The sequence below is a fragment of the Marmota monax genome, unplaced genomic scaffold, assembly GCF_021218885.2.
Source record: "Marmota monax isolate L192 unplaced genomic scaffold, Marmota_monax_Labrador192_F-V1.1 WCK01_AAM20220418_F8-fsc00011, whole genome shotgun sequence".
Classification (NCBI taxonomy): Eukaryota; Metazoa; Chordata; class Mammalia; order Rodentia; family Sciuridae; genus Marmota; species Marmota monax.
The window spans coordinates 15,214,849-15,229,918 of NW_026693082.1; the positions used below are offsets into that span (position 1 = coordinate 15,214,849).

The following is a 15,070-nucleotide window of genomic DNA, read 5'->3' on the forward strand; positions in this document are numbered from 1 at the left end:
GTTTTGATTTAGCAATTATAGATACTGGATTTTTTTCCTGGTCCAATGATGAAGTAATTTTCATTTTAGGAAATTCACTGTTTGAAAAGCATATCATTTCTCTATTTTGAAATGAATTTTATAAAGATTTAGCCTGCATTTTTATGTTAGGCGTTTATTCTATGAGCAGAAAGTCCAAATGTAATCAGTATCTGCAGTGTTGTTAAAAAGAATATATGGGGGCTGGGGTACAATGGTAAAGAGCTTGCCTTCCTAGCATGTAAGAGGCCCTGGGTTCCATGCCCAGCACTGTAAAATAAATAAATAAGAATAACAAGTGTACATGTGATCTTCCATTAATTCCTTATTTTTCTTCTTCTCCATTGTGAAACTAGGGAGAGGAAAATTCAAAAGAAGATAAAGTTAACTGTAATCCAACTTCCAAAGATATCTCTTAATACTTTATCATAGATTCTTATGAAGGGTTTTAGTGTGAATTTCTGAGGTGTTTTTTAATTTTTTTAGAAAAAGTACTATTTTAAAATTTAATCCACATACTGATGCTTTCTGGGCCTGTTTATACCAAAATCATGCTGGGTAGATACTGTTTAAATTGGCATACTTAGCTGGGTGCTATGGTATGAACTGGTAGTCCCAGCATTTGGGAGGCTGAAGTCAGGGATTTGTTTGAGTCTAGGAGTTCGGGGCAGCCTGAACAACATTGTAAGACACACCCCCCGCCCCACCATTTCAAAAATAAATAAGTTCACTTACTTTCTGTTACCATATCCCTGAAGGTTCAGAAGGATTTTTGAAAGGCCCCCTATCTGATGAAACAGAAGTATCAGACAGTGTTGATGGAGATCACAATTCTGTCATTTTGGATCCAGAGAGACTTGAACCTAGGCTGGATGAAGAAGACACGTATGTTGTGATATACTTCAGAGGCCTTAATTGGTGGAGGTGTCTGAGTGTATGGTTGCAGACACCATATTATAATTTCAGATTCAGTAGGAACTTGTTACATTACTTTTCATCATACAGTAATATTTATATCTTGACTTTTTGTTAGAGATGTGTAATGCCTTACAGTTTTATTATAGAATTCCTGGCTGAATCTTGCACATATAATCTTTCAGTTTAGACTTGTTTTTTTGTTTTGTTTTCAGTACTGGAGGATTTGTTATTTTTTAATACATAAGATTTTTCATTGAGAAAAAAGTTTTAAAACAATGAAATAAGTGATCTTTTGAGAGAACTAACAACAATCTTATTCCTTATGGAACTCATTTTTTAAAATTTGAATAATATGATAGTGTTCTACTTTGAACATCTCAACAAATACATGTTGACTTTTAATACAGAGGCTTATCATCCAAATTGTTTTTGCATAGGGACTTTGAGGAAGATGACGACGACCTTGATTGGGTGTCAGAATTGAGGAAGCGAGCTGAATGGCAGGGTGTGTGCGATGGATAACGCCTGCCCGAGAGAATGCTGGAGTCCCATGGGAGAGATGTTTCAAATGAAGAATTCGTGTTTGGAAATAGAATGAAGAGTGGGGAATTGCCAATACTTAAAATTGCTCCTGATTAGCATCACAGTTTTAAAAATGTAGAACTCCTATGAGTGAGCACAAGTGAGAAGGTAGAGCAGACTGGTATGAGCTTTGCAATCTTATAGAACATAGGTTGGATGCTAGCTCTACCACTAACTAGTAATGTGATCGATGGTAGGAAATTACTTAACTTCTTTGACCCCAAATTTTCTTAGTTATAAAATGAGGATAATGGGAGGGGAGGGGAGGGGGGATAGTAGAGGATAGGAAAGGCAGCAGAACACAACAGACACTAGTATGGCAATATGTAAATCAATGGATGTGTAACTGATGTGATTCTGCAATCTGTATATGGGGTAAAAATGGGAGTTCATAACCCACTTGAATCAAAGTGTGAAATATGATATATCAAGAACTATGTAATGTTTTGAACAACCAACAATAAAAAAAATAAATTAAAAAAAAAGAAATAAAATGAGGATAATGATGCCTACCTCTTGGGGATGCTGACCATAGATAGTTTTAGCAGCTCATATGTTAACTATTCCTGTTGCTACAACTTGTGTTTATTACTATAACAATTTTCACATTTCCTCAAGGTTTGCAGATCTAAATACATTTACTTAGAATATAATGTGTGTGATTTTATTTATTTATTTATTTATTTGGTACTGGGAATTGAATTCAGGGGCACTTAACTACTGAGATAGCCCTCAAATTTGTATTTTATTTAGAGACAGGGTCTCACTGAGTTGCTCAGGGCCTCACTAAGTTGCTGAGACTGGCTTTGAACTTGTAACCCTCCTGCTTCAGCTTCCTGAGCTGCTGGGATTATAGGCATACACTGCAGTGCCCAGCATATGTGCAGTTTTTAAATAAGATCTAGCTCTGGGTAGTTATCCTTAAATACAGATTCTTATAGGATATACAAAAGAACCCAGTCAGAGGATTAGCTATGGGGAGAATGAGGTGGATTGTGATTAGCTCCTTGGAGGTAGTCACTACTCTCTTAAAAAAAAGTTAAGGCAGGCACAGATAGTTTTAAAGGTATTTACAGATCCTCAGTTTCCATATACACTATATTTTATAGCTCTCAGTCATCTCAAATCTTAGCATTGCCCCAGGGTATAAACATTTCCAAAACATCAATTAAAGGGATCTTGAATGTATAAGAGGCTGAATGAGTCTTGGATTAATTATTTTGAAAATCCAATGGTTTGTAGGATTGTTTGCTTCAATAAAATTTCAGGAAGTGAATGGAATTATCAGGTGATGATTATAAACCATTTTTTGTGATAATTACTGTATGATTCTGCACATACAACTATGCAAAATTGAGGGATAATTTTTACAAAGCTTCTAGTCCTGTGTCTGTATTTAGATGAGATTTTTCAGCATTTAATAGTTTTTTGTTGTTGTTGTTGTTTAGATAGAGGATTTTTTTAATATTTATTTTTTAGTTTTCGGTGGACACAATATCTTTATTTTATTTTTATGTGGTGCTGAGGATCGAACCCAGCGCCCCGCACATGCCAGGTGAGCAGGCTACCGCTTGAGCCACATCCCCAGCCCAAGCACTTAATAGTTTTTAAGAAAAAGGAAGGGGCCATGCAAATGCCTCCTAGTGATTCAGGAGGCTGAGGCAGGAGGATGGCAAGTTTGAGGGCCAGTTTTTGCAATTTTTCCTGTCTCCAAAAGGGCAGGGAGCATGGGAAAGACTGGGAAGTAGCTCAGTGGTAAAAGCACCCCTGGGTTCAAGATCACCAGAACTGGGGATAAAATAAGGGGCGGGAATGAAGAAAAACTGATGGGATTGATTGTGTGTGTGTTTATCATTGGGCTACATTCCCAGCCCTATTTATGTATTTTATTTTGAAACAGGGACTCACTAAGTTGCTGAGGCTAACCTCAAACTTAGTGTCCTTTAAAAAAAAAAATTTTTTTTTTTTTAGTTGTTGATAGATCTTTACAGGCAGTGGTTGGTTGGTTGGTTTGTTTTTGGACAAATGTAGGTTACTTTTTCATTATTGATTTTTTTTAAAATAAATGACAGAGGAATGCATTACAATTCTTATTACACATATAAAGTACAGTTTTTCATATCTCTAGTTGTATATGAAGTATGTTCACACAAATTCATGTCTCCATACATGTACTTTGGATAATGATGTCCATCACATTCCACCATCCTTGCTAACCCCCTGCCCCCTCCCTTCCCCTCCCACCCCTCTTTCCTATCTAGAGTTCGTCTTTTCCTCCCATGTTTCCCCCCCTACCCCACTATGAGTCAGTCACCTTAGAAAACATTCGGCATTTGTTTTTTTGGAATTGGCTAACTTAGCATTGTCTTCTCCATCGGCACCCATTTACCTGCAAGTGCCATAATTTTATTCTCTTTTATTGCTGAGTAATATTCCATTGTGTATATATGCCATTTTTTAAAATCCATTCATCTATGAAGGGCATCTAGGTAGTTCCATAGTTTAGCTATTGTGAATTGTGCTGCTATAAACATCAATGTGGCTGTGTCCCTGTAGTGTGCTGTTTTTAAGTCCTTCGGGTATAGACTAAGGAGAGGGATAGCTGGGTCAAATGGTTGCTCCATTCCCAATTTTCCAAGGAATCTCCATACTGCTTTCCATATTGGCTGCACCAATTTGCAGTTCCACCAGCAATGTATGAGTGTCAAAGATGGGTTAAATGGTCATGTTATTTAGATTCATTGGATATGGACGTGTTCTACTTGTGTCAGGATTTACCTTTGGTGAAAGTTACATCCTTTCAACTACTTAGACAGGTAATGAACTGTATTAGACCGCAACTTGATGTGCCAATCAGGAATAGGACGGTGTGAGAGGACGAGTTTGCAAACTACTGGGCAGCAGATAGTTTGTAAGGGGACCCAAAGGAAGGCGAGGTTGTGGCCAAGAGTAGGACCCGATGTGTCTCACATACACCCATGACAGTATTTAAGGCCCTGTACAACACACATTTCCTGCTCAGAGTGTAGATCAGTGGTAGAGCACTGGCTCAACCTTCGCCAAGTGCCTGGTTTGATACCCAGCACCACCACCATGACAAAAACAAATAATACGCTTCCTGTCTCGGTTAGGTTCATTTTGTAAAACTGGGAGACTACCTCTTTGGAGTGTGATTTAAAGAACAGAGAAAAATGTATGCAAGGTGCTCCCTAAAAAGAGCGGGGAGCGGTATAGATCTTGTGTTATGCTAGCGGTCGCGACCTAAGGCATTAGGAGATTAGTGATCTATCTGTTGGGTCTCCAAACTCCCAGGTCTCTGCCCTTTTTTCAGGGTGAACGGTGCAGACAGGTGTCCTGTCTCTAGCCCGGCACCCTGTGTTCCCTCACTGGCTCCGCCCAGGCCACCGGCAGTCTCAGCTGCCCGGGAAACCTGGATCCACCCAGACGCTTTGCTGGCCCAGCGGAGCCAGGAGCCGGGAGAAAGGTATGCTGCGGGCAGGCCTCGTCCCTAGCTGGAGCTGCCCCAGGATCCGCAGGGGGCGGGGGTGATGGGAGTGGGGTGGGGAGGGCGGATGGAGTCCCAGACTGGGGGCCGGGCAGGCGAGGAGCTGCTTAGTGTCTAGGGCTGTGTCGCGCTCCATGGCAACGCGCAAGACGCTGAGCTCCAGAGCACAGGCGGCGACCCGGCAGTCCTCCAGCCAGCAAACTCCAAGGGTGGTTCTCAAGTAGAGGCCCCTCTAAGCCTGAGGGATTCCACTTACTATTACCTCTGTCATGCGCCTTCTATTCCAGGACTGGTGGTCTGAATCCCCGCGATTGCGCCCCCGCCTGGTTCAGAACCTGGTCTTCTGGTGCCCGTAGTCTCCACTGGCAACGCTTTGGTGCCCACTTCCTACCCTGACATGGAAAAACAACCTGTCTTGTTCACTCGATTTTTAAAAACCCGCGTTATGTCCTAATGGTAGCATAAAGGGAAGTAGAAGGAGACAAAGTGTGTATTTCCCTCTGTAAGTGCGTAGCACTACTACAAAGTAGTAATGCAGTCGCCTGAATGTGGCGGCGGCATGAAGATTGCTGGGTCTCTGAGCGCGACCAATGGAGGGCGTGATTTTCAAAGATGGTGATCAATTTTTTGGTAAAGTTCCAAAATTCAAAAAAGATTTCATATATATAAATTGCATTCGTAGGAAATGCAGTGTGAGTTATACCTGTAGGAATATATATATATATATATATAATGTCTAGAGGTAAAACAGAGTTTGGGTCAAGCCGCAGATAATTGTGAACGGATTCTTCTACACATATAAATATACGAGGAGACTTTCCAAGTTTGAGCGGCGGGGCAATCCTTTACTGTGTAGGGCAGGCCTTCGCTTGCCAACTAGTAATGCAGACCCTAACTGCCTCTAAATACTGTAATGCCTCTGATTCTGTGCAGAGCTGAAAACCCCGTATCAATTTACAAGCTTCCCCTAGGGGGCAGCACCTTCTCACTGAGAAGGGCTAGATTGTGCTACCACACCGACAAAAAGAATATTCCTCTTCCCTGGAGGTGACAGGCACCAGGGATATAAGATCTTTCCTTGTCAGAACAAACTTTCAACACAGGTATTATTTCCATTTAAAACCTGAAAAGTGAGGTTTTGCAAGGTTAAGTGACTTGCTCAAGGTCACAATGCAAGGAAATTTTTTGACTCTGTCTTTGCAAAGTTTGAAGGGAAATTTTAGCAACGTCAGTTCTTTTATATTTTAGTCATCAATTTTCTGACTTTGGCCCGTTGCAGTGGCACACGCCCATTAAATACAAACGGCTTGGGAGGCTGAGGCAGGAGGATCATGAAAAAATAGGGCTGGGGATGTGGCTCAGTGGTTAAGTGCCTCTGAGATCAATTTCCAGTACCAAAAAAAAAAAAAAAAAAAAAAAAATCTGACTTTGTTAGTTGTCATGAGGAATGTGCAGTAAAATTTCAATACCTTATTCCCAGAAACCTTCGAGCACTGAAGACCATGGATAAATTTGACATGATTAAAATCATTGGGGAAGGTGCCTTTGGAAAAGCATACTTGGCTAAAGAAAAATTGGATAGCAAGCACTGTGTCATAAAAGAGATCAATTTTGCAAAGGTAAAGTTGAGAAGTTCCAATTTTTGTTAAGAATAATTGCACTCTTAAAAATGATTAAAATAGTATATATTGTGTCTTTTATATATTTTACCACAATTTTTAAAGTTGTAAAAGAACTTTAAAAGAAAGTTGTAAAAGAAACTCCCTAAAAACTACCCAAACCTAAGTTAAACCTCATGTGTGAATGATTAACTTCAGACATAATGCAATTTGCCAATACAGGTCCCGTATTATGGATCCATGGCATATTCATAGTGTTCTCTTATTCTAGTAGCCTGTTATAGTCTTCTTCTATGACTTTGTTCTGCTCACTCATTTTTGTTTATCTGACTGCTGTTCCTGAGGCCCCTCTCTTACCTCACTCTCTGTATGTCCCCAGTCATCTGCCCTTTGCTGACCTTCTCTTTCTGCACATAAGCACCTGGTAATCACTTCATTTCACTTCAGTGTTTACCACTAAGCAGATTACTCTTCTTCCTGCTCCTTCATTCCACATTTCACCTTCCAGCTAGATATCTCTAAGTAATATCTATGTTAATGATCTATTGCTGTGTAACATATTAGTTCCTTAAATGCTAAACATTAATCATCTCACAGTTTCTATGCACCAAGAATTTAGGACAAGGGCTGGATGTGGTCATGTAATCCCAGCAGCCAGGAGGCAGAGGTAGGAGGATCACAAGTTCAAAGCCAGGCTCAGTAACTTAGACCCTATCTCAAAATTAAAAATAAAAACCAGACTGGAGGGTGCTGGGGATATAGCCTAGTTGATAGAGTGCTTGTCTTGCATGCACAAGATCCTGGGTTCAATCACCAGCACTGTGCATGCGCGCGCGCGCACACACACACACACACACACAATGGGAATGTGGCTCAGAGGTTAAGTGCCACTGGGTTCAATCTCTGGTACAAAAAAAAAAAAAGGGATTCCACCTCTTGGGTCCCCTTCTTCCTCCGGGAGAAGTCTTTTCTGCTGTCCTTTAATAAACTTCTAATTTCTACTCTGACCTTGCCTCGGCGTGCTTCTCTGGTGTTATTCTTCAACATTGGGGAAGCAAGGACTCGTCACCGGTCAACAGCGGTAACATATTGGAGGTCCCACCAAGATTCTTCTACACCGAGGTAAGCCCTCTCATGCACCCCATGTCTGTCTGAGGTGCACCTTTCTCTTTCTTTCTGGAGGGTAAGGTGGGCACCCGACGGCTACTTAAACGCAATTAGTGCAGCCGCCACTCTTCAAGACTCGGGTGAGAGGTTTCCCGGCCTAGGCAGCTCTCAATCACCTGTTCGGTACAGAGCAGGCATGTTGGGTTCTGTCAAAGCCACTTCCAACTTTTCTGTCTGGGCCCGGAGAGCAATTGGTGTGAGTACACAGTGTCCCGAATCCCGGTCTGCCTCGGATGCGAGGAGGTGGAGGAAGGAGTTTGGAACAACTGCGGAATTCCGGTCTGGGCTACACTCAGACGTAGTCCTAAATTCCTTTCTCTTGAGCCCCCTCCCGACAGCCCTCAGGGGTATCTAGGTGATCGGTAGATGAATGGCACTGAGGGAAAGCCCCAATCACATTTGCTTCCGTATGGGCTATGCAACACTCCCAAATCCGCATCCATTCCCTCCTGGATGCTCCCCTTCTTTGTTGGTCAGAAATGTTAGCAATTCAGGTTGCAGGACTGAGAAAGGCATGAGATAATTAGTAAAATCTGCCCAGGTTCCCTAAGGTGCATAGGTAAATTTCACTAGTCTGTTTTACTGCCCCAATGTTTAAAATGTGTTGTGTTCCTTAAGCTGCTAGAGAGGCATTTTTAGAATCAACTCCTCCAGTAATCTGCTACCTTATAACCAGTAGATATCCCTTAACCCTTAGGCGGTTCCTTTAGTCTACAGAGCAAAGGCAACAAAAGAGTGCACGTTTCTCTTTTGCAATGGGTTTTTAGTGGCCGGGAGGATAAGCAGTGATGCCCTTAAGTCTGAATCCTCCCAGGGTCTCTGGCACAGGGCAAACTGAGACCCTAGCACTTTGCTAAAGGGGACCAGAAACCCCTTGGCAAAGCAAGGTGAGAGACGGGTTTTCTGGACCCTTTAGGAAGCTCAAGCTTAGGGAGACGTCCCTAATGAGAACAGTTTTCTCTGGCGCGGTGTGGGCGCCTGAATCCTGTTTTCTTCTCACTCAGACGGGAGCTTCTCTCTCTCCAATACGCCAGGTGCACCACTAGCCTGCGTATTGAAAAACTGGGATAGATTTGACTCTCAGTACTCAAGAAAAAGCGCCTCATTTTCTTGGCCTGGCCTCAATACAAACTCTCTGATGGAGAAACCTGGCCACCAGAGGGAAATATCAATTTTAATACAATTTTACAGCTTGATAAAATTTACAAAAAAGGGAAATGGGGTGAGGTGCTGTATGTTCAGGTTTTCTTTGCTCTAAGGGAAAATCCTAAATTATGCCAACAGTGTAAAGTAGACTTAGCTATGATATCTGCCATGAAGAGAGAAAATCTTGGGGACTCACTGAGGAAAAAGAATCAGGAGGACCCACAAAATCTCCATCGGCTAGCCTCTCTGCCTCTGCCCCAACAGGCAAACCAAATATATTACCTCTCCAGGAGATGCCAGGAGAATTTGGGCCGATCAAAGTACATACCCCCTTCCCCCTTCAAGACCTAAGGCAGATAAAAACTGACTATTGGAAAGTTAGGAGATATGCCAGATTGCCTGGAATTGGATCTAACCAAAGGAGCTAATCCTATAAGTAAAAGGAGAGACTGAGGGACTCCCAGCAGCTGCCAAAGCCATTTTGCTTTGGGGAACCTCCTCATTTCTTCCCTGCACTGTAAGGATTGCTCCATCTCTGTCTACTTAAAAAGAAGGGGACACTGAATGCAGTAAAGTCGCCACACCAAGACCCTTGATTTTACACCTATAGTTGCCCCTCTGTGAAAACATCTGGTCCACTGGTGGGGAAATCTATGGTGCCACTGATGTAGGAGTCATAATTAAATGGAAATTAGAAACCTGGGGAGATTTTCTCTTATCTGGTCTGTCTGTTTTAAAGTTATTATAAATTGTTTCTTGGGGATAATTTAGGCTAAATGTGTGTCTAAAAGATGATGTTTCATTGTAACATCTGGTATCTAAATGAGTTTGAAGCATTGCACAATCTTGCAGTTAAAAGTTGGGGTTAGGTAATTGTTTAGTTTGTGATTTCAGATAGTTCATGCTAAATACTTAGGATGGAAAATTAAAGAACTCTACTTCCAAGTTGGCAAGTAACTCCCAATCATTTAGTTTTATTTTTTTCATCAATTTTTGAACTGGGTAGCCTGAGAAGATTTCACTAGGTGTACCAGTGCATTAACTTGGGCAAGGATAGTAAATTATGATATGGTATCTGTTCCTCTCAGTGTGTAAGATTTAGGAAAGAAAAGTGTTGAATTGGAACGCTGGTCTGGCTTATTAAAATGACATTAAATAGCAACAGTCTTGGAAATTTTTAAAGCTTAATTTTGGATATACATGGTAGTGTGTGGTTCTCTTTTGGAATTTTTTTCAGGTGATTTAAGGTAACTTAATACTACTTTAGGAACTTCAGAATAAAGGATGTGGCTTAATGATCCTGAAGGAATTTCTTCTGATGGTAGCTTTTATATTATCAAGTGAGATCCTATTTTCAGTTTTGTGTGAGCAAGTTTTTCTAGTGTAGAAAGATGTAGAGGTATGAAATTTTGTGAATTGTATCTTAAACTTGTATCATAATTTTCAACATCCAAACCTGAAAATTGTGACTTATGGTTAAAATGCCTTAGGCATGAGGTTTCTGCTCAGAATTCCAGTTTTCCCAGTTCCTTCCAGACCTCAGCCAGGACTTAAGTTGATATGCAAATAGAAGAAGCCTGGGGCTCAGTAGGAGACTGAGGGGAAAAAAAGTAAAGGTGTCTTTTACCTGAACTCAAACTACATTAAACCAAAGAGTAAATTGTATGGCATTTACTAATTACTGGCCGGTCAATTTTTTTCTAGGACTTTTTCTTTTTCTTAATTCTGTATTTTTTTTTGAGCTCATGATTTTGATCCTACCGACCTAAGTTAATGTTTTTCTAATCAGTTCGATTTTTGATCAACTGTGGAGTTTTTTTAAACATTGCAATGGAGATTTCACCTGAGAAAAGCTACAAGGCCTTTACTATTGTGTATGTGTGCACACTTGTGTTACGTGTTGTATGTCTATATGTGTATGTCCATATATCATGCAATTATATGACAATTTGCAGATATATGAGGAGCGCTCATGAAAAATTTAAAAAATGGATCCAAATGTCTTTGATTCACGTGATTCAAATGGTTCAATTTAAATTGGGTAAACAGATAAAAGTAAAGATGTCTTTAAAAATAAGATTATAAGTTTTTCTAGGTGTTAAAAAAGACCCTAATAAAATGTTGATGTCTATGAAATAATCTGCTTAAATTCAGAAATTTACAAGTATTGTTTCAAAATGTGAACAGAAAAGGAGGTTAACAGATGGAAAAGAGAAATTAAAAGGTTCTAGGTATGGATTTAATAGAAGGAAAATGCGTTTCTGGATAAAAGTTTATGTGATTAAGTTAATAAGAGGGTTTAAGTAAGTGATAAAGAAGGTCTGTGTAAGTTGGTTATATGTGTAAGTTTTTGAGCAAGTAATCTTAAAGAAATTAAACAGCTGGTTAAACAAGTGCTGTTGTTTTAGAGAATTGTGCTATGTTATTTCTTTAAAAGCTAAACTTGGTTAATATAAAAACATCAATGTAATTGTGGTGCTATTTGTTCATATCTTCCAGGTATACAAATCTATAAGGTAGAAGCTTTAAAAGAGCCTTATATCAAGCTGGTGTTCTAAAGTTGTATGGTAATATTAGGCTTAAAAGAAAAACATGTTGGAGATTTATTTATATCATTTGTGTTCTATAACTGGACTTATTATCAATAAGATATGTAAAGTTCTATGTTACTTTTTATACTAAGATACAATTTAAATATATTTTTAAGTTAATGAGAGCCTAATCTGTGTAAAGGTTTTATTGTAAAACACAAAAATACTTTGCTACTTTTCTACAAAAGGTTAAAAGCTTTCAGCTTTTCTTTAATTCATGTTTTAGGTGTGATATTATATTGTGTTAGCTAATATTCATGTAAACTTGAGCAACAATTTATGTAGGCCTTGTAAAATGATGTTTAAAAAGCAAAGATCAGCTTCAGAACTACAGTACTTAAGATTTATGAAGAGCCCCGCCTTACCTGAGATAAGGCTCTGTGTCCCATCTCACTGCATGTGAAAGTGACTATGAAAGAAGTAGACCAGATTTCAGTACATTTAAAGTTGTATCCAAATGTTGGTTTTTGTCACGATTACTAGGATCTCAAACAGGGGATTATAATGTATAACTCTGCCAAAATTCAAGGTAGCTATTACATGAACTAAATATATTTTTACTCTTGTTAATTTAAAAAAAAAAATAAGACAGAATTTAGGACAAGGATCATTGAGACCATTTGGGAGCTAGTTACCACAACTGTGCCCAAAACCAAGTGGGAATTTCCCATCATTATATGCAGACCCATTTCACCACCCCCATACTGCACTGTGTTAATGACATCAATATCTTTATGTTATCTGGGCTCCAAATCTTGGGGTCATCTGTGAGTCTTTTCTCTCTCCAAATTCCAATTATCTGCTAAATACTCTGGACTCTTTCTCTTCCTTGAATTTGCTTAAATTTCTTTTGTCACATAGACTTGGGTCCTCCAGCAGCTTTCTCATGGCTCCATTTTTCATATAGTACAGTTTTTTTAAAAAAATATTTTATTTTTTAGTTATAGTTGGACACAATACCTTTATTTATTTATTTTTTAATGTGGTGCTGAGGATCAAACCCAGGGCCTTGCATGTGCTAGGCAAGTGCTCTACCTCTGAGCCACAATCCCAGCCTCTATAGTACAATTTTCATAATGCTAGAGCCACGCTCCCAAACTTCACTGGAAGTTATAAAGTCATAAAAGAAAAGGTGGCTGGGTTGACTCCATAAAAATATAAAACTTCTAGAGCTGGGATATAGCTCAGTGGTAGAGTGCTTACTTAGGATGTACAAGGCCTTGGGTTTGATCCCCAGTACCAGAAAAACAGAAAAACTTTTTTATAAAAATATTTATCAACTCATTTCATAGCATCTATCCAAATTGTTAGTATAATCACAAACTGTTTTTTTAGTGCAATACTAATTGTATTCATCATTTAACTATGTTCCATAAATAAGTAGAATGCTATTTTAGAACCCATTATTCTCATCTCCCCATATATTCTTTATGCTATCAGATTTGCCTGTGACACTGCTGTCATAGTATCAACACTGATTACAAAAAAATTGATTACATATTTCTTCCTGTCTGCTCTATTGTAGCTTTTTATTATTTCTTGTCTAGAGAAATTTACATTTCTTCTCATCTCTCCAGTACCTCACCACTCAATAACTCTAGGTCAGAATTTAAATTGCTTATTTTCTTACAGGTATCAAAAAACTAATATTTTCTCTTATCATTCTACTGTTATTAAACATGTTCTTTTTTATATATTGCTTAAAAAAAAAAAAGTGTTGTATCTTGTCTCTCCACCATACCCCCCTTTATTTGGCAGTTCTGGGATTGAATTCAGGTCCCTGTGCATGCTGTATCTTTTCTTAATTATAAGGGTAAAAACATTCACTGTAGAAATTTTGAAAATAAGCAAAGAGGAAAATAAGAACTTTTAGAGGAAAACAAAGATAATTTATGACATCTTTCTTAATTATTCACTATAAGCATTTTAAAAAATTTCTCTCCAAGCTGGTCTCGGTAGTGCATACCTGTAATTCCAGCTGCTAGGGAGGCTGAGGATCACAAGTTCAAGGCCAGTCTTGTCAGCTTAGCTTGCTGTATCAAAATGAAAAATAAAAAGGGCTAGTGATGTAGCTCGGTGTTTTTTTAAAAAATTTGTTTTGTTCTCCAGACTATTTTTAATGATTAAGTGGACTTTAGGGTTAGGAGTGTTGCTCAGAGGTTGAGCGAGTTTGTAGCACACACGGTCCTGGGTTCTATCCCTGTCACTCCAAACAATCAAATTTACAAGTCTGTATTATTAGAGTAATTTAAAAACCAGCAATAAAACACTGTATTAAAGAATTTTGTATAACTCCTGGGCACATTATTTATTTATTTACACTGCAAAAAGGTCATCTATTTACATAAGAGTGATTTCAAGACATTATGATTTTCTTTATAAACAGATGTAAGAACAGAAATTGTCCACTTTTGAAACTACATTTCAACCCTCCACTATTATTATAATCCACTGAATAGCCTGTATTGAGGCAGTTCTCCCCACCCCCATTTGATTTTCAAATGAATTTCCATCATTTCTTCTTCATCTGTGGCCCTGGCTTTTTTTATTCTTTTCTTTGGAAATTTTTCTAGAATTATTCAAAAATAGGAATAGTTTTAAATTTCATATTATGCATTATAAAATTACCTTTTCAGAAAGATTTTACCAATGTATGGACTTTTACCAGAAATATGAATGTCTATTTTGCTGGGTTTTTGGCCCATAGTGTTTGTTAACATTCTTTTCATCTTTGCCAATTTTGTTTTAGCTTTTATTCCTTTGATTCCTGAATGATGTATTTTTTCCTACTTTAAAATTTTTTTTGTATATGTAGATGGACAGAATGCCTTTATTTTATTTATTTTTATGTGGTACTAAGGATCAAACCCAGAGCCTCACACATGCATAGTCAAGTGCTCTGCCACCGAGCTACAGCCCCAGCCCCTATTTTTTCCTATTTATTGATCATATTTAATTCCTTTATTTTCTTTCTTTTTTGTGTATGTTGCTTTGCTGTTTTTGTCTTCTTTTTTTCTTTTTTTTTTTTTTTGGTGTGTGTGTGTGTGTGTGTGTGTGTGTGTGAGAGAGAGAGAGAGAGAGAGAGAGAGAGAGAGAGAGAGAGAGAGAATGTGTGCAAGCGCATCACTAGGGATTGAACCCAGGGGGTGCTCTACAGGCAGTGCCATCAGACCATGCTGCTTTGCTGTTTTTCTATCAGGGTATTTGTCTTTTTAAAAAATAGAAACAGATGAGGAGGGGGACAACTTTTACTTACTTATTTTTGAAACAGGTTCTCATTATATTGCTCAGACTGATCTCAAAATCCTGGGTTCAAGTGATTCTCCTGCCTCAGCCTCCCCAGTACCTGGGACTAAAGGTGTGGTTCACCACACCTGGCTTCTGACTTTTAATACAGTAAAATTGCACCAGCAGTATTTATTTTCTTGATTATGTTTCCCATTGACAAATGTTGATTAAATATGGAACACTTTACTAATTCTAGAGATGTCATCTTCTCTACCTAGGAGATGGGTTTTAGAAGT

The 15,070-nt window shown here is 38.8% G+C and overlaps 2 protein-coding genes across 7 annotated transcripts in view; both read left to right on the forward strand.

Annotated features, from left to right (window-relative positions):
• Nek3 (NIMA related kinase 3) overlaps positions 1–2,171 on the forward strand; it is a 30,127-nt gene extending 27,956 nt beyond the window's left edge. For all 4 annotated transcript variants that reach the window (XM_046454242.2, XM_046454243.2, XM_046454245.2 and 1 more), the window contains exons 15-16: positions 777–903; positions 1,374–2,171. In XM_046454242.2, coding sequence (XP_046310198.1) covers positions 777–903; positions 1,374–1,458 — 212 coding nt within the window. In that variant the 3' untranslated portion in view covers positions 1,459–2,171. The remainder of the gene's footprint in view (positions 1–776; positions 904–1,373) is intronic.
• Positions 2,172–4,764: 2,593 nt separating this feature from the next.
• Nek5 (NIMA related kinase 5) overlaps positions 4,765–15,070 on the forward strand; it is a 65,700-nt gene continuing 55,394 nt past the window's right edge. The window contains exons 1-2 of one of the 3 annotated variants that reach the window (XM_046454147.2): positions 4,765–5,002; positions 6,504–6,642. In XM_046454147.2, coding sequence (XP_046310103.1) covers positions 6,526–6,642 — 117 coding nt within the window. In that variant the 5' untranslated portion in view covers positions 4,765–5,002; positions 6,504–6,525. The other 2 variants (XM_058582550.1, XM_058582551.1) reach the window with 2 other exon arrangements.